The sequence below is a fragment of the Mus caroli genome, chromosome 8, assembly GCF_900094665.2.
Source record: "Mus caroli chromosome 8, CAROLI_EIJ_v1.1, whole genome shotgun sequence".
Taxonomy (NCBI): domain Eukaryota; kingdom Metazoa; phylum Chordata; class Mammalia; order Rodentia; family Muridae; genus Mus; species Mus caroli.
Window position 1 is genome coordinate 103,970,497 of NC_034577.1, and position 24,889 is coordinate 103,995,385.

General features: G+C 39.7%; 1 protein-coding gene across 2 annotated transcripts in view; it reads left to right on the plus strand.

Annotated features, from left to right (window-relative positions):
* Cntnap4 (contactin associated protein like 4) overlaps positions 1 to 24,889 on the plus strand; it is a 290,563-nt gene that overhangs the window by 183,499 nt on the left and 82,175 nt on the right. For both annotated transcript variants that reach the window (XM_021169778.1, XM_029480968.1), the window contains exons 9-11: positions 9,890 to 10,039; positions 16,128 to 16,299; positions 23,887 to 23,993. In XM_021169778.1, coding sequence (XP_021025437.1) covers positions 9,890 to 10,039; positions 16,128 to 16,299; positions 23,887 to 23,993 — 429 coding nt within the window. The remainder of the gene's footprint in view (positions 1 to 9,889; positions 10,040 to 16,127; positions 16,300 to 23,886; positions 23,994 to 24,889) is intronic.

Below are 24,889 nucleotides of genomic sequence, written 5' to 3' on the forward strand. Positions count from 1 at the left end.
CTGCAGGCAAAGCATATGGATTTGAAAGATTTCATTATCTCTCTGTCCCTTCTCCATAAATTTTATGCATAGCCAAAAAATTAATATTTGTTTAATAAATGGATACTTGAGTTAATAAGATTATCAGTACCTTTCCTTAGAGGAACTTGATTCCAATTTTCTTCTAAATGTGATTCCAGTATTCAAAGTTCTTATTAGCATAGTTGATAATGATGAGGGAGTAGAAATTTCCATCCATGACCCTTTTACCAACTCAGACAAGTCATCAACCTAGCAGGAGAAAATGGGCTTTGGGGGAGCAGTGAATGGCCCTGAAAACAGGCCAATAAGTTAACTGGATGTCTTTCAGTGAAAAATTACACTGTTAAAGAGCTATTTTCCAACTCAACTCGGTATGGAATGTGATGGCGGCCACCCTGGCACCTATATCTATCTGTGTCATTTTATACTAATATGCAAATGTACCTTGCAGTGGTTGGATATATTTTTAGAGAGGCAAAAGTTGCCATTTGGACACCAATTGACGTTCTCTGTGTTCGTTTACAATACGGTATCCATTTGTCAATTAGAGGTAATACAATTAAGGTGACTTTATATGTGTCTTGAAAATTAATGTTCAATCTAGGTCAGAGCTGTGGGTGAGGGATATTTTTGTCTCTTCATTAAAATTATATAGCTCGCAACAAGGAATCTCCATCATATTTTTTTCGTATATAGAACAGCATCCACTACTGGCAGGTAGAGGTCACATTGGGGTAAATTGCTACATTAATTTAATAAATGATCTTTAACAACAATTTATAGATGCTATTGTACTACTCCTCTATATTAACTATGACCAACATTTGTGGAATATGATTGGGGAAGGGAAAAAATGAGAAAAGTTAAAATAGAGTTTGAAACTAGTAGGAAGAACAAGTATACAAATTGGTGCTACTGTGCTACTTGGTTAGGTTTCTGTTGCTGTGATAAAACGCCATGGCCATAGGGAATTAAGAGTGGGAAAAGTTTACTTCATTCACACTTCCATATCACACACTATCGTCAGAGATACTCAGAACCAGAACCTGGAGGTTCTGATGCAGAGATGCATGGGGAGAAGGCCAGTAAGTAGCACTCCTCCATGGTCTCTGCATCAGTCTGCTTTCTGCAAGCACCCAGGACTGCTATCCAAGAGGTGGCACCGCCCACAGTGGGATGGGCCTTCCCACATCAATCATCAATGAAGAAAATGTACTACAGATTCACCCACAGGCCAATCTGGTAGGGGCAGTTTTTCAATTGAGGTTCCCTCTTCCAAAATAACTCTGGCTTGTGTCAAGTTGACATGAAGCCAGCCAGGACACGGACCTAATGTTTGTATATTTTTACTGCCATTTGTGTTCCTGTATCACTGCAGTTTAAGTTAGGGTCCTAGAAAGTCGGCATTAATTATAATTTTTTAGAGGTACTGTGCTGTGACATTTTATGTAATGTTCAATGTGGTGGGTTTGTAGTCTGCACAAAAAGACATAAATTAATCAGTGTCATATGAATAATTAAGAGACTCCTAAAACTAGAGTCTTAAAATGTAAGCTTGTCATTAGTGTGTAGCGTATTGTGATGTATTTGACATCCTTTGAAGTGGTTATGGCTGTAAGCCTAATTTTCAACATCTTAAAGAAAGTGCTTCATACAGCATTACTGTAGTGAGCTGCGTGAAGCTAACTCACTCCCAACCTTTTTACAGGAATATATAGTTAATAAATTACTAGGTATAGCACTGTAAAGAATACCCTAAGTGATTTTAAAAATCTCTAAATGAGTGTTTGAATACAGACACGGCATAATCCATTATGTTATCACGTGACTTTATATGATTATTTTCATAGCTTATAATAAGGAATCTAACTATGACTGTCAGCGTAGCAAAATATATTACCCTGAAAATAGCAAATGTTGGCCTAGCAACTCTCTCCACTCTCATTTTTCCAGTTTCTTTCAAAATTATATATTTAATTATTATGGAAGTTTAAGCCATCCTTATATGATGAAAAGATTTAGTATCATATAATATCAATCCCACAGTCATTCATGGCTTTATTTAAAGTCATTACAATTCAGCAATTGATTTGTTGGTCAAACATTATCAAGTGAATCACAAGTGGGTTTATTATATGCATATTAATTTTTGAGAATTTCAATACAGCAAATGGACTTTTTATTTACAAATAAATTACTTAAATGGTAGTTGAGTGCCTGGCCAGTTTCATTTCTCATAGGAAATGACCTTCCATTTGAGAAACTTCGGGGTATTATATTATACTAAATCTTTTCATTATATAAGGATGGCTTAACTATTCATAGTTATAGTGAATAGAAATCTTAAGGGTTTGAAATTTTCAAAATATTTTTACCTTTTATAGTGAAAAAAACCAAATTAAATGGAGAAAGAACTGAATTATGCAAATATCTGAATTATCAGGCTAAGTTTGTAATGGGATGTGCCGTTGACAAATTGTCATTTGGAATTTGAAAATATTATGTGAACCTAAGCCATTCTTGAAATATTAATGATAGTATATTAGCCTAAATTATGAAACGTTTTAGCAATGCTTTGAAATCCCTCACGACACAAGATATTTTCAGCCCTTGTCATTGTTAGAGATGTCAAATCAAAGCTGATCTAGATGACATCAAGGACCTAATGTAACAAAGACGTTACATTTTCTTTTTGAAGATGAAATTCTTTGTTGTCAAGTTGGAGGCTCCTACAATGGTTTTAGGGTTTGGCCTAATGGTGAAAACCAGTCCCATGACCAAGCTTTTTGGCCCTATAGCAGAATGTGCCTTTTGTAAGCCTGCCTGCGCTATCTGAAGTGTGTCTGCTATTTTGATAGACATTTGCAATCCTTGTGTTCCTGGCAGTGATACAGCCCTCCTGGTGCATCTCTCCCAGAAAAAGGCATTTTTACAGTTCTGTCTCATCCCTTTTCCTTGTTAAACTCTTCCTCCCTTCCTACTGTAAACCTGTCACCTTTAAACTTCTGCCCTCCACTGAAGTGATGGTCACCAACGACCCCCATATTTTCACTTTGACAGGAGCTATCTAGCTATCTGGGTCCTTAATTCTGGCTAGTGATGAAGGTAGGTATAGGCTTGCTGGTGATTTTGGAGGTGTATCTGGGAATGGGTACCACTCTTCGGAGGTTCCTTGAGTGATGGCATACATGTAATTGCCTTCTGCACCTTTGCAGAGGATCTACTTTAAGTGACAGGCTTAGTTCTTTTCTTTATCCATCTTCTCTTCTAGATGCCTGTTACAGTCTCAGCAGAGGCCAAGGGCAGCTAAGCTGTCAGACCGTTTCTATAGCAATTTACGATAGGCCTGGAGATCACCCAGAAGAAAGCAGATTAAAAACTACTTCCTGCTGTAATTTCTGTGGTGATGTGGTTTGAGCCAAAGACAGAGGTTGAGGGGTTTAGTTGAGGAAGAGAAGGTTCTAGAACAATCCTAGCCTCTCTGCCATCTGCAATTGCAAACACCTCCAATTATTATTCAGTTGACAGTGTTTCCCCTCCTTAAATCACCCAAACATTAGGAGTTTGAACATATTGAGTCTGTGGCTTGTCACAAGGCTAGGGACATCCCTGGAGACTCACATGCGCAGCTTGATGTAAAAGTATGAAGAATGACATAAACCATGGGGTTGTGTTCACTGATTGGTGGTGTTGAGAAACCAAACGTTAGCTTCTGCTTAATGGTCTTAGGACATAAGGGCAACTCTGTTTGATATTTTTCTAATCTTAATCTTGAGGGATGGAGGAATGGAATAAAGATGAAGGAATTGACAAAAGGGAAATTAGTCGTTCCTGTAGCAATCATAGTATGCATTGCTCGGGCCCACCCTACCTGGTGGAAGCAATGTTAAAGGGGGAAGGGCTTGTTTCAGCTCATGGCTCTGGGGAGTTTCCATCCATCTTGCTGGGAAATGCATGTTGAACCAGTGTACTTCATTGTGATAGTAAAGAATGTCTCATAGAGGAGACTGTTCCCATCCCCTCAGGAAGAAAAAGGCCAGGACTAGGGAGTGGTCGATAGCTTTCAAAACTTGGTCCTGATGACCTGTGTTCTTTAGCTGGGCTCTACCTCTTGAAAGTTTCAAAGTTGCATCACCTGGAGACCAAGCTATCAGACAATGAACCTGCAGTGGGACATTAAACATCCATACAGCAACAGAAATCATTCGTATTCTTCAGAGAAGGGAGAGGTTTGGTATTCCTGTGGGTTACACATTAATCTTATTTCTTTTTAATGATCTGTGCACACCCAAGATTTTGAGATAGTGGTATTTTTGTTTGTGTGTTTGTCTTTTTGATATTTTGAGACAGTGTCTTACAAGCTAGCTTGGAACTCACTATGTAGACAGGGTTGGCCTTGAACTTACAGTCCTTTTCTTGTTTCTTATTTCCAAGTGCTGAGATTACAGGCATGCACCACCATGGGTCTTGGTTTCTTCTGAGAGTTGACTTATGTTCAACAGGACAGTGTCAGGTCCTAGGTCCACTAGGTGGCTTCTCAAAGTTCACCTTCCTGATGGTCATATGTTGCACTGTCAGTTCTGGCTTTTCTCCTGTTCAAAGTTGTTTGAAGTAAAGAAAAATAAGGAGAGCATCTGCCTTATAGGCAGAGTAAATTGTCTGGTTTAGAGTCAGGTAAGGGCGTCTTGTTTGTTTTCTTGCTTATTGGCTTAGTAGCACCTGAGATTGTTGTTTACTCTGACCTAGATTCAATGTCTACACACTTAAAGTGAGAGTAATAACCACTGTGGTGTAAATTAAACAATATCTAGAAATCACTAAGTGGTACTTGTGAGCAATCACTTGATAACATTATTAGAATTATTACTTTATAAATATACTAACAATAGAGTCACTCTCCAGATTGTAATGAATAGAGGCTGTAGTATAGCTCAGTGGTGGGGTACTTGCCTCCTCGGGGCACTGGCCTCGATTTCCAAGATGGAACAGGGATTATGAGTGATGGCTGTTATGTTTTTTTATATGCACCCTCCCCCCCCCCCCCCCCCCGACAAACACACCTCCATGGCTCATGGCCTAGGACTCCTGATCCCCAGCTATGGGTGATGTTTTGGGATTGTGGAAACTTTGAGGCTTTAGGCATGATTGGAGGAATTGAGATACTGGGTCTGGGCCACTGAGGGTTATAGCCCTACCCTACCTTGGGTCTGATCCCTTTCTGCTTTTTGTCCCCTCTACTGGAATGAGAATAATTTCAGTTACACACTCCTGTCACCAGGAATTCTGCCATACCTTATAGCTATCAGCCACAATAAATCTTCCTTCTTTTAAAAAAGTTCTTTTGGTGTGTGTGTGTGTCTGTGTGTGTGTGTCTGTGTGTGTGTGTGTGTCTGTGTCTGTGTGTGTGTGTGTAGGTAGGTATTCATAGAGACCTGAAGAGGGTTTCAGGGCCTCTGGAGTTACAAGGACTTACAGTAGTTTGTGAGCTGCTAAGTTCAGGTGCTGGGAACTGAACTCCGGTCCTCCAGTAGAGCAGCAAGCATTATTAATCAGTAAGCTATTATTCTAGCTTTTTAAACGTTTCCTTTCTTAATTATAAAAATAACTAATAAGGTAGCAATAGAATTGAGTTGTGTTATATACCTAATAAAGGAAAGCATACAGATTGCACGATTCCTCCCCTTCCTACTTTGACAGAAGGGGAGCCTTCTTATCCACCCGAGAGACAGCAAAGTGAAAGAGGATTAGCTTTACTAGGTAAGACTAGTTGGGATATGACACAGATCATGCTTTAACTTGAGCAGTCTATCCCTTTGACAGGAGATAAGTCTCCTCCAGATGTAAATGGTATCTGTTACTCAAAATTTCAGCTTTCTAAAGGGTTCTCTGAAAGTGTGGCGCCAGTTCATAACCTGCTGGCTTGTTAAATGGATGCATTTCATGGTGCCAAACTGCAGAGTGGGCAGTCTTGCCAGTCTTTTGTTCATAATCTAACTTGGCTTCGGTATGGGAAATAGGATTCCAAAGGCCTCCCCAAGCCTTTGGCTTAATTCTGTCCTGTGCCCTGTCAGCTGATGCCCAGGGCATCATCATAGCAAGCGTGCTCTTTGAACCAGCACTGGCTTTCTGCAGGACTTGTACGAATCCATGAGTGTGAAAACAGACACAAAGCTTTTAGAAACAGTTACAACACAAAGATACCCCTGTAAAGTATAATACACGCTTGATAGACATGATTTTTTAAAATGTTTCAATCCCAGTGATTTATTTCCTGTGTATGGATGTTTTGTTTGCACGTACACTTGTACCTGAAGGTCAGAAGAGAGCGTCAGATCTCCAGGGCCTTGAGCTACAGATGATAGTGAAATAACATGGAGCTGCTGGGAATCAAACCCTGGTCCTCAGGAAGAGCAGGCAAGGCTCCGAACCACTAACCATCTATCTCTTCAGTCCATGCGCCTGTAGTTATATGCCATTTGATCACATAGTAGTTAATTTTATCCTAGGTTATAGAAGTATCACTGTGCAAGCCAGATGAGGTGGGCACATACCTTGGATCCCAGCACTTGGGAGGCTAAGACAAAATCCATGATTATGATTTTGAAATCAGCTTGGGCTATATATAAAACTCTATCACTGATGAAGGGAACAAAATCAAGGCTGGGGAGATTATTCTGTAGATAAAGCACTTGGGGAACCACAGTGAGAACTTGGGTCTGAACCCCTGAATCCATTTAATAAAGCCAGACATGGTTGCATGTGTCTCTAAGTTTAATGTTTCTTTGGAAAGACTGGAAGCTGAGATGGGAAAATCCCCAGCAGTTAGCTAGTCAGCTCAGTGTCTGTCACCATGCAGAACAAGAGACTTTAGAGCAGGGAGAGATTGGTGCTAGAGGTTTTCTGACCTCTGTGAGCATCATGTGGCATGTAGATGATTGCTCTCACACAGACTTAGGCACAGGCACGTGCCTACACACTCATCCACTCACAATCAGTGTAGAATACATTAGAAAATGAAAACTTCAGCGGCATAGATGTTTGGAAAGCAAAAACTTTGAGGTAAATATAAGGAGAAACACAGGAGTCGTGCATCTATACTTTGGAGACAGCTTAGAGGACACACGAGGATCAGAGATACGTGGAAGCACGTGCTCTTGTGGATTAAGTATGGAAGGAGTTGTCTGCATTCTGCTTCCTAAAGGAGTTAGATGGAGCGTCCATCGCTTTGAACTTGCAGTTGAATGAGGAGAACAGCAAAGAAGAGTTCATGGGAAATCTCTCAGAACATGTGGATTTTATTTTAACTTTGAATTTAAACTGGTGGAGAATTAACCATCTCAAAACTGAGTTCTATCTAGATGAAAACAGAGCTCCGGTGATAAGTGTCCCCTGTCCTATAATCAAAGTTTTCAGTGGTGACCAACAGTGACAGGATGCTGGGGAGGGACACAAAACTTTCAGCTAGAAATTTCAAGCATGTGTTTATCCCACTGCCAATGGCAGCCTAACAATGAGGCCAGTGGCACACCTTAGGGACCCTACCTCATCCCTTCCCCAAACATTCCTTGCCAATAATCCCCAAAGGATCCCAGGAAAGATGTGATGCCCACTTGGAATCTTCTGCCTGGAATGTTTTGGGAACACAGAATTCTCAGTCCCTAAATCCTAATAAGACTGTTATATGGCCTGAACTTCTCAATCAGGCTCTGAGAGCATGAAGCTAAATCCTAAATGTTGGGGTAGCCAAGACCCTGCAGGGCATATATTGAGGGGATTGGTGTTGGGGTTTTAGCAAGGAAGCTCTGTAGCACATCTTTTAGGCATACCACATATGGTTATACATTTATAAAACCAGGCAAATAAAAATATACTCTAAATTTAGGTAGTGGTCACCTACCTAGACAATCTTAGAGAGACAAATGTTTATTTATGATATGCATGAAAAGATGTGGAATTCTTTAATGTCATTAGAGGAGTTGGGAGATGGTGCTGTGAGTAAGAGTGCTTATACAACAATGAGGAAGTGAGTGTGAGTCCCCAGCAGCCAAATAAAAAGCTAGGCATGGCAGTGCACATTCCTTTTGACCAAGTGCTAGGGAAACGCAGAGCTAGGAGCTTCACTGGAGCTTGCTGGCCGACAACCAGAAATTGGTCTCAATGTAAGTATCCAGCCTGCCTTCTTTACTCCTGTGTCCAAGTTGAAAAAAAAGTATACTTTTCTTGGATGATAGCATAGTATTCTTTTAACTCTTGATTAAGATTTGTGTCCCTTTTAATATAACCATGACAGGACAATGTGAACAATTTAAGAGCGTTTGGGGGGCATTTTAAAACTGTAATTATAAGAGAACCACACTCAGTGTAAGAAAGCAATTTAAATGTCTCCTTGGGCTTTGTAGGGTGGTAGGACTTTTGTTTACTGGCTGAGATGTTCTCTGGCTGTAAGAGTGACTGGCAAATCCACCACAGATAGCTCAGCTTCCCTATCCCCCATTTGGCCTTGGCTGTGGCCACTGTAGTTATAATTGCCTTTGAGAGGAAGAGCAATGACATGAGTGTTGCCTTAGGAAGAACTGGAGAATGTGTTTTAGTGGAAACTCCTTGGTTTTTATTAGAGCAACATTTACTTTATATAAAAGTATGAGTCTAATTAGAATTGTGTCTCTTATGCATAAGGAGTAGAGTGAATGAGATAAAATAAGAGAGAGGGAGAGCAAAAGCAAGAGATGGCATGTGAGAGAGGGGGAGGGAGGGGAAGGGGGAGGGAGAGATATCTAAGGTATTTGACAGTCATAGTCCTTAAATTCCTGTGAATTTGAATCAAGGAGTTTGGATAATCCTAGAGGGAAATCATTACTGTGAGCCTCCTGTCATCAAGGCTTTCTCCAGCAATCTTAGGTAGAAGTGTGCATGCAACCTTATTCTATGTGGGGCTCTTTCAAAAGGCATTTAGTATACAATATATTGTTTTGATGTCTTTAGTGTTAGATAATTTTATATAGGCAGAACATGTGTTTTGATCAAATCTACCTTCCATTCCTTCCTTCCCTTATCTCCAACACCCATTTTCCCATCCCAACAATGTGTGCTCTTAAAACAAAACAAAACAAAACAAAACAAAACAAAACAAAACAAAACAAAACAAAAAACAAAAAACAAAACCCATCAACCCATTTAGTACACTTAGCTTCTTGTATGTACATGGGCTCTACTTTGACGTTTTGGTTAATACTATCCTAATAAGGTTTTCTCTCTCTCTCTCTCTCTCTCTCTCTCTCTCTCTCTCTCTCTCTCACACACACACACACACACACACACACACACACACACACACACTTGCTCACTTATTTTCCCCTCTCCCTCTCAACTTACTACTTCCCTAGGCTGCCTTCAAACTCCTAGTCTTCCTGTATCAGCCATCCTTCCAAATTGTAGGATTATAGGCACATCCTTCACACTTGGTATGGGGCAATAATTTAAGTGTCATTCCCTTATCTGAGGTTTTACTTTCCACAGCTTCAACAACTATGGCCAACTAGGGTCTGAAAATACGAACTGGAAAATACCAGAAATAAGCTGTTCATATTGCTTAAAGGATGCCTACAGTCTATTTTTTTTCTATTTTAGTCTGAGTTACTGCTGGTTGACTGTGCCTTCTTTATAAGTTTACTTTATCATAGCTATGTATGTGCAGAAAAAGTCACAGTATGTATGGGGTTGCAGGCATGGATGGGTGTCTTATAATGTAGACAGGTAAGGTGGGGCTGGGGCAGATGCCAACACTGCATTCAGTCTAGTGTCTGTGCTGTTCACAAGTGGCTGCTTCGTGTTTCCTATTGAGAGCTCTTCCTTTGTCTCCTCTCCCCAGGTGCAGGCTTAGGTGATGGCCAGTGGCATTCTGTCTCCTTGTCTGCTAAAAGGAATCACCTGAGTGTGGTGGTGGACGGCCACATCAGCCCTGCTTCTCCTTGGTTGGGACCCGAGCAGGTTAACTCAGGAGGCGTCTTTTATTTTGGAGGTAAGCAAATGAGTCACATGATGTGGTCCATTGGATCCTATTTGTGTTCCCACTTCTGTGTCCTGGAGACGATCTCTCACATGCTTTAAGCAGTGCTAACCCTCGGGACTAATTTTCAACTCTCTTTAAACATGAAAATGTTGAGTGGATCAAAATGACAAATTGTGACCTAAAATGAATTCCTACAAGGCAGACTTCCTTATGCTTACTGTTTCTATAATGAGATTTATTTTAAGTAGGTCACTTTCTTCAGTTCTTATCTTCAAGCCTTGTTAGATTCTCCTAGTGTTAAATGGCCCTTACACATCGTCTTCTGATTTGATGGGTTGATTTCCTTCTGGTGTTTTTTTATTTTTTCCTGATCTGACTCCTAGCTCCCATAGAACAACATTCCGACTGCTTCCTCCCTGCCCAGTGCAGAAAACAGTATTACGCCACTGGACAAATAATTAAACATAATTAGTCATAGCAACTCAGTCTCTTTGCTGAAGAAAAACAAATATACTGGTACATTTGATAAAACCAGGATACAGGCCTTCGGCATCAGCCTTTTCCTTAGGGAACAAGAACAGATGAAGTGCTTAATCATCTTGTGGATGGTTGATTGGAATAAAGGCTCAGGAAAGCAGATTAGTGGCACGAGAATGAGATTTCACAACTGAAACAAACACAATGGACTCTGACATAAGGAGTGCAGTTCAGTAGACAGATGTAACTATGTCCTAGTGCTTTCTTTCTATATTACCATTGTTTGGCTATTGCTTGACCGCAGTTTAATAGTGGCTTCTGGAGCCAGGGAGATATACTGGTGGTTAAGAGTTCATAGTGCTTGTCTAGTGCATCAGGGCTTAGTTCCCAGAACACATGTCAGGTAGCTCACAACTGCCTGTAGGTCCAGTTCCTGTGGAGCTGATGCCCTCAGCCTTATATTGCACGTATGTGCACATGTGTGCATACACACTTACACACACACACACACACACACACACACACACACACACACACACACACACATGTCCCCCACAAATGCATACATGCACAAAATGAAATAAATCATAAAAATAAAAACTAATTCTAGAATCATTTTTTTATTATGGAGGATGATTTTCAATCTTGATGGATTAACAATAAAATACAAATCATTTTCTAAGAATCGTCATAAAGACATAGACTAGTTCACCAGAGGCTTAAAGACAAATTAAAGAACAAAACAAAACAAACTGAAGTGAAAGAAGGAAGACTAAACCAAGGGGCTGGTGAGGTGGTTCAGTGGTTAAGAGTCCTTGCTGCTCTCGAAGAGGACCTGAGACACTTCCCAGCACCCATAAGGTGGCTCACTCCACCTGCAACTCCAGCTTTCTGGGATCCAACATCCCCCTCTGACTTCTGCAGGTACCTGCACAAACATATTCACAGCCACAGAAACACGCACGTATAGGTAATAAACACAAAACCTTACGAAACGACATCTATGCAATCCACCACTACAAAAGCAGCCAAAGGCTGTAATTTTAAGTGATGTCATTGCTTTCCAGAATGAGATTTGTTCATTTCTGGACTAAGTTGCTTAACAAAACATGATGGATTTTGTGGCAACCTATAGAAATGTATAGACTTTTAATCAATAGTAAGGTATATAGTAAAACCTAACCCAGAGCTTTCCATCCAAAGGAAAATATTTAGAACAGTAAAAGAGATATGAAAAACCCCAGTACAAAGCATATTGTTAAAGGATACGAAAGAAAAAGTAGAAGCTTGGGTAAAATGTTAATAAATCATGAAAATGGAATTGTCTTTCTTACAGCATTTCATGTCCTTTATGCTCAAATTTAGTAATCCTTGGCTATTTTATGCATTTTCTCTCGCTATTGTGTTTATTCACACTGTAATATTTTAGAGTAAAATATATGCATGCTGTAATTTTTGTTTATTATGATGCACATGTCGCACTCTATAGCATTCTAAAATGGTTTGGATTCACCAAGATTTACAGCAACGTTGCAAGGTTGCCGGGATCTTCACTGTGCACTCCCGTGTCTAATTTACTTTGTCGTCTATGTTTCAGAACATATAGACATTTCAAGGAATATCAGTGACTCTTTGTGTATTTGTGCATATGTATGTCTGAATATGGTACACACACATGCAGGTGTGTGTGTGTGTGTGTATGTGTATGTATGTGAGTTTATGTGTGTGTGTGTGAGTGTGTGTATGTACATGTGAGTGTGTGTGCTTGTGTGTGTATGTGAGTGAGTATGTGTGTGTGTATGTGCATGTGTGTGTGTATGTGAGTGAGTGAGTGTATCTGTGTGTGAGTGTGTGCTTGTATGTGTATGTGACTGAGTATATGTGTGTGTGCATGTGTGTGCATGCATGTGTGTTTATCTTTGTGTGTGTGTCTGTGACTGAAATATGTGTGTGTGCATGTGTGTGTGTTTATCTTTGTGTAGTGTGTGAATGGGTGTGTGTGTGTGTGTGTGTGTGTGTGTGTGTGTGTATACACACAGAGGCATGTGCCTACTGGTGTGTGTGTAGGCCAGAGAAGGATGCCAGGCATCCCATCTCATCTTCTAGTCTCTCATTACCCAGCAAGCTTGAGTAATGAATGCTCCTAGCTCTACATTTTCCTAGGACTTGGTCAAAAGGAATATGCACTGCCATGCCTAGCTTTTTATTTGGCTGCTGGGGACTCGCACTCACTTCCTCATTGTTGTATAAGCACTCATACTCACAGCACCATCTCCCAACTCCTCTAATGACATTAAAGAATTCCACATCTTTTCATGCATATCATAAATAAACATTTGTCTCTCTAAGATTGTCTAGGTAGGTGACCACTACCTAAATTTAGAGTATATTTTTATTTGCCTGCTTTTATAAATGTATAACCATATGTGGTATGCCTAAAAGATATGCTACAGAGCTTCCTTGCTAAAACCCCAACACCAATCCCTTCAATATATGCCCTGCAGGGTCTTGGCTACCCCAACATTTTAGGATTTAGCTTCATGCTCTCAGAGCCTGATTGAGAAGTTCAGGCCATATAACAGTCTTATTAGGATTTAGGGACTGAGAATTCTGTGTCCCCAAAACATTCCAGGCAGAAGATTCCAAGTGGGCATCACATCTTTCCTGGGATCCTTTGGGGATTATTGGCAAAGGAATGTTTGGGGAAGGGATGAGGTAGGGTCCCTAAGGTGCTCCACTGGCCTCATTGTTAGGCTGCCATGGGCAGTGGGATAAACACATGCTTGAAATTTCTAGCTGAAAGCTTTGTGTCCCTCCCCAGCATCCTGTCACTGTTGGTCACCACTGAAAACTTTGATTATAGGACAGGGGACACTTATCTGTTTTCATCTAGATAGAACTCAGTTTGAGATGGTTAATTCTTCACCAGCTTATATTCAAGGTTAAAAAAAAATCCACATGTTCTGAGAGATTTCCCATGAACTCTTCTTTGCTTTTCTCCCAATTCAACTGTAAGTTCAAAGTGATGGAGACTGAATCCAGTCATGCTAAACTAGCTGGTGTACTCTAATGTCAAGAGTTCCTCTGCCCCAACAGCCTAGCTTCTGTCCCTACTCTGCAGTCTTCAGAGAGCCTGTCCCATTGGCTGTCAGGATAGAGGGCTACTTCTCAAAGAACAGAACTCCATATGCCACACAAAACACCCACTATTTATCTATCACCTCACTCTCTCTTCTCTTCACCTTTCTTCTTTCAAATGAGTGCATTTCAAAAAAAAAAATCAGAGCACACTGTGGGATGCCCCAAAGTGCATTTGATCACTTATAAGCTATACATTCAAAATCTTGGTTCTCTGTGCACATAGAAGATAGTTGAGTGACTAATTTCTGTAAATTCTCTTATGTTATCTTTTTCATGGGTATCATGGCATGTAGGAGATTCTAACTGAGGTATAGAATACTCACATTCAAGTTCCCTGTACAAAGCAAGCATCAGGTATCTAAGGACCTGGTCACACTGCCATGAAATGGCATCTCACTTCTGAAACAGCAGTATACAGTAGTAATTTATGTGTCATCTCTGGAGGTCTTTAATATGATGACTGCCTCTGGTAATGGGTCTATCCATCAATTCAGCATTGAAAATTCTTCAGGAGTCTTCCTACTTTAGTACTTTCATCTTGCATAGATTCAGTATTCAACTTCTTCCTGGTATCACATTATATTAACCCATCTTCGCCTTCAAAGACCTGATCTAAGCCTTCTTTGTCCTTGGAATTTTATGCTTACTGAGTGTTTTATCCAAGAACATGAAGTACCCATGATCTGACTTTTGGTTTTGTTTATGGTTTAATTATATATCTTTTTGATTCACTTTTCCCTGTCTTGTTGCCCTCAGGCATTCTGTATGAATTAACCCATTTTAAAATAGTTTGAGATGTGTTAGGGCATGCCAACACTAGAAAAGAGTAGCCAAGTAGTTTACATTTCTGGTGTATGAGAACTATCAAGTGTTCCTAAACTATTACCCTTTCTTCTTTATTCTGACATTCTTAGTTAGGTAATAGGTCATCTACAGGGAAATTGTTCTAACCATGCACATTGTATGGCTCCTTTTGTATCTTTGTTCTGAGTAGGACACCTACAATAGACCAAAGAAATTATTCACTCCAAGTGTAGCTCATGAACCAATGGGTTTTACTGGGGTTCCTTACAGAAATGTGAGTGGCTCACAGGTAGCTGAATTACAGAATGCTTACTGCAGCATGGATCACAGACCACTGTAGCTGTGTTTCTGGAATTATCTTTCCAATGCCCAGACAGCTCTACCAGAACCACCTCTCCCAAGGAATTTTCTTACTGCTTATATAACCTGAGGAGACGAGGAGGTCTTTCCATTGGAGGATAAAGTTGTAAAACAGTGTGCTATGGGCCAGGAGAATTCTAATTACTGTAAATATATACATTGCTATGTACCTCAGATCACTATCCAAAAACCTGTGATTGCCTTTTGTTGATAAATCAAATTTGAAACTTTGCAATTTCCATTAAAATCAAGATAGCATATTTTAGAGTGCCTGCTAATAGTTATAAATAATACTGGCCTTTACTTGCTATGTAAATTTATTTTGCTGGGAAAAGATAGCATTAAAGAGACGTGTCCTTGGTGAAAAAAAAAATTGAATTGTAATGGAAATTTCCAGGTGGAAAAGTAGTGTAGAGGAATTAAGGTGTTGCTGTTTCTCTTCTAATTCTGTGAAATTGTAGTGGTGGCTGACAGCCGTAGCATCAAAGAAAGATTGATGGGAAATATGTAAGTGAAATATATGTGCTCATACTCCATAAAATTATTTACTTCACTTGAATAAACATTTAGAACATCATTAAACCCAGGCAGTATTGGTTAATATTATATTTGTTATTTAAATAATAAGAACAAATCTTAAATGTTTGAAAAAAATCAGCATAAAGAGAGCATTGTTTGCTGAGCCAAAGAATACATAAAAATCAAACAGTGAAATATTTTTTGACATTTAGCCATTTGCATTTGTCAGATATATATGTGGCTCTTACATGTATAAGGAAATAAAGTATTTAATCAAATAAAGTGTTAGTTATTTTATTCCAGATCAATATATCTCCTTTCTCAGATAGTTAGCTTTAAGTACAAAGGCATTTCATTATTATCGATTTATCTTTTCTTGTCTTCAGTGTACACTTATCCTAGTTTATGCTTTGAGTTTTCCAATCTAAAGGCCAAGTTCCCTGCGTAAGTTACAGAATGTTTGACACTGCTGCCCGGCACATTTAGGATTTTGAAGCCAATAACTAAACTTCTAAATTTAGATCAAGCTAAAGTAGTGCACACAATTCTTGCAACTCTAGAGACTTCCTTTGAATCCTATGGAAATAAAGAAAATACTTTGCATGAATTTAGATGAAACTAATAATGACTCCAGAGGGCTTATTTCTCTCCTCTAATGCCGAGAATAAGCAAATGTATGCTTTATTTATTTATTTTTACTTATAAATTCTGCCGTCATCCCAAATACTGATTTTTTTTTTTTTTTTTTTTTTTTTGTACAATGTACTATTGCCTTACTCTGGTTTGCTCTCATCAGGTTGTCCAGACAAAAGCTTTGGATCCAAGTGTAAGAGCCCTCTAGGTGGATTTCAAGGATGCATGAGGCTCATCTCCATCAACAACAAAATGGTAGATCTGATTGCAGTCCAGCAGGGGTCCCTTGGCAACTTCAGTGACCTTCAGATAGACTCATGTGGCATCTCAGACAGGTAAAAGCCCCATATCTCCCCATTGACCTATTCAAAAATTTGAATATATATATATATATATATATATATATATATATACTGCCATCTATTACAACAGAAATGAATTGTATTTACATTGAAAATAAATCTAGCAATTGTTTTATATTAACATTTCAAATAATAATATTAACAATAGATATAATATAAGTGACTATGTTAATTACATATAAATATGCTACCATCCTACAAGGCTCATGCTGTTATGGTTTTATTTATTGTTTAATCGTGTGTGTGTATGTGTGTGTGTGTGTGTGAGATAAATCAGGTTATCATGATTGTACAGCAAACAATTTAACCACTGGGACATTTTCCCTGCCCTGCTATAGTTCTAGATGTTCATACATGTACCAAATCTGTATCATTAATCTCAATACCCTATGTCACCCAACCAATAAAATTGACTGTTAGGTACTAGTAAACCAGAGACATATGTGACAGGTTATCAAGCTGGCTTTGGGAACCCTGACTGTTGGTTATATTCAGATGCAGGGGAACAGGACTTGTGCTTATTCTAATGTTTGCTGTTACAGCCCATTAGTGTCTTCTGTGTAGGAGCAGGAGAATCACTCCCCCTTGGAATGCTGGGAGTATTGTATTGTTCACAGTGAGAGCATAACCCCATATACTCAGTAGGAGCACAGGCATGGGGCATAGCAAGGCGAGATTTGAGAGTTAATTATAGAGGATGAGCAACTTCTGACATAATAACCCACAGTTAGTAATAATTAAAAACTATAGGTAGGCCTGGGCCACTGTCGTGAAGGAGTCATACCAGCCGTGCTTTGTAACCAAGGTGGCTAAATTTAATTACTGAGTTTGATGGAATATCACACTATTGCAGATTTAAATCCATATACCAGACAAGCACATAAATGCTTATGACTATTTAAGCCTACCCTCCTGAAGTCTTGACAGTGGCTGTGTGAGAAATAGGAAAAAGAATGTGTGGGGAGGTTAGGTTGGCTAAGAAAGGAGTCCAGCTCCAAAGCCAGGAAGTCAGAATTGCATCCCTGCCAGATCATAGAGCATTATGGATATACATTCACATTATGGGTGGTTAATCTTTCATTCACACATAATAAATGGATCATTTAATGATTTAATAAATTATAATTTAAAGTAAATGAAAACATTAAGGTTTGACAGGAACTTAATACAGTACAACCTTTCTTTTTTTCTTTTTCTTTTCTCTTTTTACTTTTGAAAAGGTGTAGCTGGGTAGGATCAAAGTTACACATAAAGGCAGTATACATACAAAGACACAGGTGCTGCTCATATGTACATGGTTCTATATGCATGTCCTTTCAACTCATATAGTCTTTATATACTGTATCACACACACACACACACACACACACACACACACACACAGAGTTGTAAATGTTGTATATGTCACTTTTATTTCCTCAGATGAAAGGGTAAAATGAGAGCCATACCCAAGCTGTGTGAATGCACAGCTTGGGCTGAGCTCAGACCATTTTTTTTCTCTGTTCTTACTATCCCTAGGCCTAAGTCAGCAAGCTTTTAGCCTCTGTACAATCTAATGTTCTGAAATGACTGATTCAATCTAGCTTCTCTCAGCTTCTCGCTGAATTGTTCTGCTTGGTTTCAATGCTCTAATCTTCTGCCTCCTCATTCTCTGGCTTGTTCTGTCTTCACCTATGTCTACCTCATTTTCTCTGTAACCTGTCCCTGTGAAACTGTCCCAGGATAACTGTTATCCTTCACTCCTCTCCCCACTTTGTCTGACTGCCCCCCCCCCCACCGTGTGTCTGTCTGTCTGTCTGTCTGTCTGTCTGTCTGTCTGTCTGTCTGTCTTTCCTGTGTTGTTCTTGTGAGACTTGGGCATATTTTATCTCTGACAAATCTTTCTTTGCTTTCTCACTTTGTCTGCTCCTCAGTTAGACATTACTTTCAAACTTTCTTCTATAAACTAACCTTACCTTCATTGTTTGGGATTAAGAGTGCATCTGTATTACAGGAAGACCACACTGCAATTCAGAGCATGCCTGCCTTCCAGCAGGATAATAGAGATCTAGTATGATCCCTTGCCAAAGCAGCCATGTTGCTGGATTAAAATTCCTCTCTATATGCTCATTCTTAGCCACATGACTGAAAACTCCTTGCACACTCACTCAGCTTTCACACTGCTTTATAGGAACACATTCCCATGTATCCATAAACACATACCTATATCTGAACCATTCTCATACCCACACCAGACACGACCATCTTCATGCTTTTCACACGCACGTACCTCTTATCCAGTACCCTAGTACACTCTCTCTTGTAGAAGTGATTTATTCATCCTCTGTGGACATGAATCAGGGTTATCCTAAGTACAGAGATTGATGACTAAGGGACAAAGGCAGAATGACAGGATCAGTAGGACAGGACAGTTCCTGTCCCCAGATCTGGAGCAGAAACCTAGAGGGTTGTTGGGACACCCCTAACAGGTGTGAGCACACATTTCTTGTTACTTAGACCTGTGACACTTTTTTGGTTTAACTCCTAAATATGACTTTTTAAAAGCAACTCTTTAAAAATATCAAGAGTCCAGTAAAGATCATTATCCTAGCCATTGACCCCATTCCGTGAGAGTGGAACAGGCGATGGCCAATCCTTGGCCCTTCACTCTAAGTGTCCACTGTGCTATCTTCCAGCTGTGGTCATCCCGTCCATCTCAGTGAATGAATTTCTCCCCATAGTCCTCTACTCTTGCTCTCCTCTTTTCTATGGGAGACCATAAGCCCATTGAGCATCCCTGTGCTTTCACGTGGGTTTATTCCATGGTTTTGAAGATAATCACTTTAACTCTTGTGGCACAGAAAGCATGGCTTTGTGGGGAGGAGCTTGGCGAGTGAGTTGTGTGAGGAGAGGATTAGTTACTGCTCTGAATGTATGAGCCCTACAGGTAGTTAACGTTTAGTTCCCTTGGATGTGATAATGTTCTAGATCTAAAGCCAATACCATTCATTCCAGCCAAGCATTACATCCTATGAAAGCCTTTGAAATTGAAATTGTGCTGAACAGAGAATCTGGCTAAATGAAAATTTTGCCTGTCACTTCGGGTTTGGGTATGTCGATGGATGTGTTTGTTCAAAGTCATATGCAATGAAAATGGTGATGGAAACGTCTAGGAGAGAGATTTAGATGCTTGGGAAAATGGGTGGATGGATTGTTTGACTTTGTAGTGGAAGGACTAGCAAAGGGGGCAGTGTACAACACAGTTGTTTAGAGCCCTTGGCGCAAGCAAGAGTTCTGCCAGGCAGTACAGTTTGCATAGGTTACATGTTGGCCGACATTATCATACAGTGAACCTGGTAAAACTCACAATTCAGTCTTTCACATTTTATTTACAAATGTAAAAAGCCTCATGCAGATGAGTTTAAATTGAACAAAAAGAAAATGTGCCCAGTTAGCTTCTGGAAGGAAATCAAAGGGAAACAACCCATGCACTAGGACAATTAAAGACATTTTTGTTTCTTTTGATTTAAAGCAAAACCATTGAATCTTTCCCTTTTAAAAACAGTGTTAAGTCCTTTTAAAGAAAGGTCACCTTTGACCTTTTATGATTTAATTATAAACTAAGATTGCTACTCTTTTAATGTTTTTAAGTTCCTTTTTTATTAGGCTGTTATTGAGTTCAAATGCTTAAAAATTAAACAAGTTATGATAGTGTGCCTAAAGGGCTCCTACATACGTATAAGAACACTAAATATGTATGAAATTACTAGGTGCAGAAGTATATAGCTTTAAAGAAGAACTACTTTAAAGTTGTGTTCATGTGCAGGGTGTTGTGCTATAAGCACTTGGAGGGCAGAAGCAGTTTTATCTCTGAGTTAGAGGCCAGCCTGGTCTACATAGTGAGTACCAGGCCAGCCTGGTCTACATAGTGAATTCCAGGGCAACTAGAGCTAGAATGAGACCCTGTATCAACAACCCTCTGCCAGAAAGATTTGTAAATACAGAGTCATGTTTGCAGTAAGACTTTCTAGATAGTGAGACTACAGGTGACCTCTCATCTTTTGTTCTGTGTACAGTGGACATCTATTTTTTAATCAAGGGGGAAATCAATAACACTATTTTCTGTTAACATTGGAAAAGGCATATAAGCAAAACATCAAGATGCATCTTCAGATCTGATAAAGGAGGCAGCAAAAAGTCCATCACAAATACATTCTGGCAGCCTCTGTAGTTTATATTATTATTTTTTTTAAAATTGAAAATGGATGAGAGCATTGGAAGCTGTGGTCTCAATATATGATTCATTCTAAACTCTGAAAAACATCAAAGCTCTAATCAGCTGTCTGAGTCTAAACTAGAAGTTCACAAATGACATTTGTACATGGTACTTTACCTGTGTCAAGATAATTTCTTCTATAGTGCCTCTAAAGCAAAGCTATCACTGACATTTCCATTCAAAAAATAATGCTAGGGCTGGAGAGATGGCTCAGTCTGTAAAGTGTTTGGCTCACAAGCATGAGGACTTGAGCTCAGAGCCATGCATGGCACATTTGTAAAAGGCCAAGCACAGCAGCATGCCTCTGTGACCTCCACATTTGGGGTGGGGGTGGGTCATAGACAGTTTGATCCTTAGAGCTCCTTGCCCCGGCGGTCTAGCCCAGTTGGTGAACTTGGGTTCCATGAGAGATCCTGGCTCTCAAAAACCAAGATGAAGTGCAATCAAGAAAAGTCACCATGTGACCCTTTGCTCCCCACATACACCTGCACACATATGCATGTGTACCTGCAGACACACAAATGCATACACTACATGTACACACGACATCCTACACACGGACCACTCATATACAGATTTTAAAAACGAGTGATGTCAGCTACAGTGGAGAGACATAGCCCAGCACTACCAGCAGTAGTAGTCTGACGAATCCCTACCTTAGGAACCTCCAGTTATGTAAAGCTAGATTTTTGGCTACACTGCTGAAAAGAACTGGGGACAAGTCAGAGTGAAATAGAGCTAATGATTTTATAAAGAATTGGGAAGCAACAGTGCATCCTCCAGACCTAAGTGTTGGTATTTAGAGAATTTAGAGAGAGACATGAGGACAATACAGAACTAAGACATGGTGCAATCTGAGAGAGAGAGAGAGGAGGGGAGAGGGGGAGGGAGGGGAAAGGGGAAGGGAGAGGGAGAGGAGAGGGAGGTCTTTACAAAGACCCACACATGCATGCACATGCACACATACATGAAAAACTCTGAAGCTTCCTAAGTAATGTTGCTTCAAGAATGTAATTTACAACAAAGTTTTAAAATGTAAAAAACAAAACAAAACAAAAAACTACACAAATCGGTTTATTTTTTTCTTATCTTAAATCATCTCCTTTTGTGAGTCAAATTATAAGGTCCCTTTTTACCAGGTATGCTATTTAAGTTCAGAGAACGAGAGGAGTGTAGCTACAGTTAAGCTCAAAGGCATATTCATTCTGGATTGAAGTAAGCATATTTCAGCCCTTCACTTTGGGATGTATTTTTAAAAGTAAGCACTGCAAAAATTTAAAAATATTAAAATTATGTTTATGTGTGTGTATGTGTGTGCGCGCGTGCATGTATGTTAGCTGTATGGAGGACAGAAAACAATTGGCAAGAGTCAAGTCTCTTCTTCCTCTGTGTGAGTTCTGGGGGATCAAACTCAGGTCATCAGGCTTGGTAGCATGTGCTTTTAGCCTCGGAGACATCTCTGTATGAAATTCTAATTGCATCAGTTGTTTTGAGGTTCCTTGACACGTATTTAGCAGAAAGCAACACAGATTTCAGTGCAAGGAGCTTCCTTCCTTCCAAGGCCCCTTACTATCTTCTGTCTTTCCATCCTGCCTCAGGTCCAAAGAATGTAATGAGAATTTTATTTCCTAGCAGTTGATTGTCAACCTGATTATGTCACACCTGTTTGCCATTCAGTATTTATGGAAATTAATTAGATTCCTGCCCTTCTATGGAGACAAAGAATACAGGTTCTGTCATTGTTATTGGCACCCCAGCATCTCAAAGGGGTAGTCCTGCAGAGAGCACCTTCCTAGTTCAGAAAACTAGTAAGAGGTTGGAGAAGATTTATTCCTCAAAGGGACCAAGAAATAATTCACAGTTGAATGTTTTCTAATAGAAATGCTCTAAAGAGAGGCTGGTAAAAGACTATAGCTTACAAGAAACTCAGCTAGCATTTATCCAAGCTGAGGGCAATGTTGGAACCGTCTAAGTCCACCAGGGGTGTTTCAGCCTTCAGCAGAAGGTCCCCAACTTCTTCTCTCAAGATTCTTCCAAGTGTTTTAGACAATTGTCACTAAGCCCCGTTGTTGAAAGATAAACCTGACTCTTTGATTTTTATACAGGAGCTGTCTGCCACAATGAGAAATATTAGGTATCTTGGGGAAGGGGAGGTGCTTCTAAGTTAAAAACAAAATCTACTTATGGCAAGGTCAAGAATTTGGTCACTAGCACCCATCTCAGGTCGTCTATAATCACCTGAGACTCCAGTTTCCCAGAACCCCATACCCTCCTCAGACACCAGCACTCGCATGTGCACAAATCCACATGCTCTCTCTGTCTCTCTGTGTCTCTGTGTCTGTGTCTATCTCTGTCTCTCTCTCATACACACATACATACACACACCTATACACATAATTAAAAATAAAATAAATTCTTAAAATGTTAGCTATATGAGATGATGTATACATTAATGTGCTCATGCTCTTTTCAATATATACACCATGATTCCTCTGATGTAAAGTGATGCATATAAGTTGAAAAGAAATATTTTAATTAAATGCAATTGTTTTAGTCTTTGGACTGCTAATCTGTACAGGACCCTGTACAACTTTTCAAAGCCTAGAGTCAGATCAAATGATGGGCTTGGCTCACTTCCTTTGTTCCCTATAGGTTTCCCATGATCCTCTGTTTTTAAAAGTATATTATTCATGATGCAGCTTCTCAAACATAGGTTGTGATTAACAGAATGTGTTATGATTTAATGTTGGAACTGAGCTACTTCAACTGGGTAAGCCTACTGTGCTTGGTAGCTGTTGAATAGGGCTGTTATTTCTCTTGGAAAGTTACAATAACCAGGATAGTTCTCATGAGTTAGATTCAACAGCAGAGAACAGCCTAACACTGCTTGGCATGGATGGATACTGGGCATGCTTGGGCATTTCCAAGTCGGTGAATATCCTTTCCTATCCCTTCTCTCTTTCCTTACTCTTTCTTCAGTCAATGATGGAATGCTATTTTCTGGAAGCTGTTCATAGTCTAGCTAGCACTGAGTCCACAATATGTCACTTAGGGGACATAAAGAGCTATTATATGGTGATATGTGTTCACAAGTAGTCAGAGAATTGGCCAAACCCAAAGGACTTTAATGCCCCAAGGTTTAGTTCTGTGAGTTAAATTCCTCAATACCAGACTGTGTAACCATTGGTCATGTGGAATTTACTCTCTATGTGGTCAATATCCTTGTGTCACGTGACCATTTATGACTGATGATCAATACTCTGTGGTATCTCACCATGATTAACAGCATCTTCTCTTCCTTTTAGGTGTTTGCCCAACTCGTGTGAGCATGGTGGTGAATGTTCTCAGTCTTGGAGCACCTTTCATTGTAACTGCACAAACACGGGGTATACAGGAGCCACTTGTCACAGCTGTAAGCCATACACACCTGCTTGCCCTTGTGCCTTCAGCTTCCTTTGTATTGCTTTCTTTGGTATCTGTGCCTATGTGATCTGTGTGACCTTGTATTGGGATACATACCTTGAATTTCAGTACCCCTGTGGTTTCTAGTTTATAGTCCACATGTCATTTCCCCTCTGGTTTCTATATTCTAGTCCACATGTCATTTCATAAGATCAACAAAATAGAAATATATAGTATAAAACAAAAAAGAAGGGGAGAGTCAGATAATTGGAAAGGACAAAAATATGTACTGAAATTTAAAAAAAGATAGCTAAGGAATAATTAAATAAGATGTAGACTGTTTGAGCACTTTCTGCTACCTAACCTGGACAGCATTTGACTGGGAACTTTCTAGAAGAATAGTATATGTTGAATTAGGGCCACTTACAGATTCCTTGTTGATTCCATGAAATAAAAATATTTTCAGAAGCAGTGTTGGATAGGCTGGTCTGGGAGGGCTCTCATATGGAGACTGACTCGTCAAGTATCATCCAAGAGAGTGGTATTCCATTTGGGCGTTGATAAGTGAATACCATAGACTGACTGGCTTAGGTATAGTCTAAATTGGTTTCTTACAGTTTAGAGGCTGGAAATTCAAGTTCACAGGAGTTCAAAGCTTTGGCTTCCCTGCTTCCTGGTTCACAGACTGTCAATTTCTCCCAGTGTTCTCACACAATTCTAAGAGTGATAGGTCTCTCTATGAGCCCTGTTACCTATCTTTCATTAAGACTTTACTCCCATGACCTCACAACCCAGAGAAACCCTATCCCCTAAACCACACTATTAAGAATGAGTCTCCTTTAAGATCTCTTTAATGAGGTTGATGGCAACTAAGTGGGACAGACAATTATTATAGTAATCATAGTT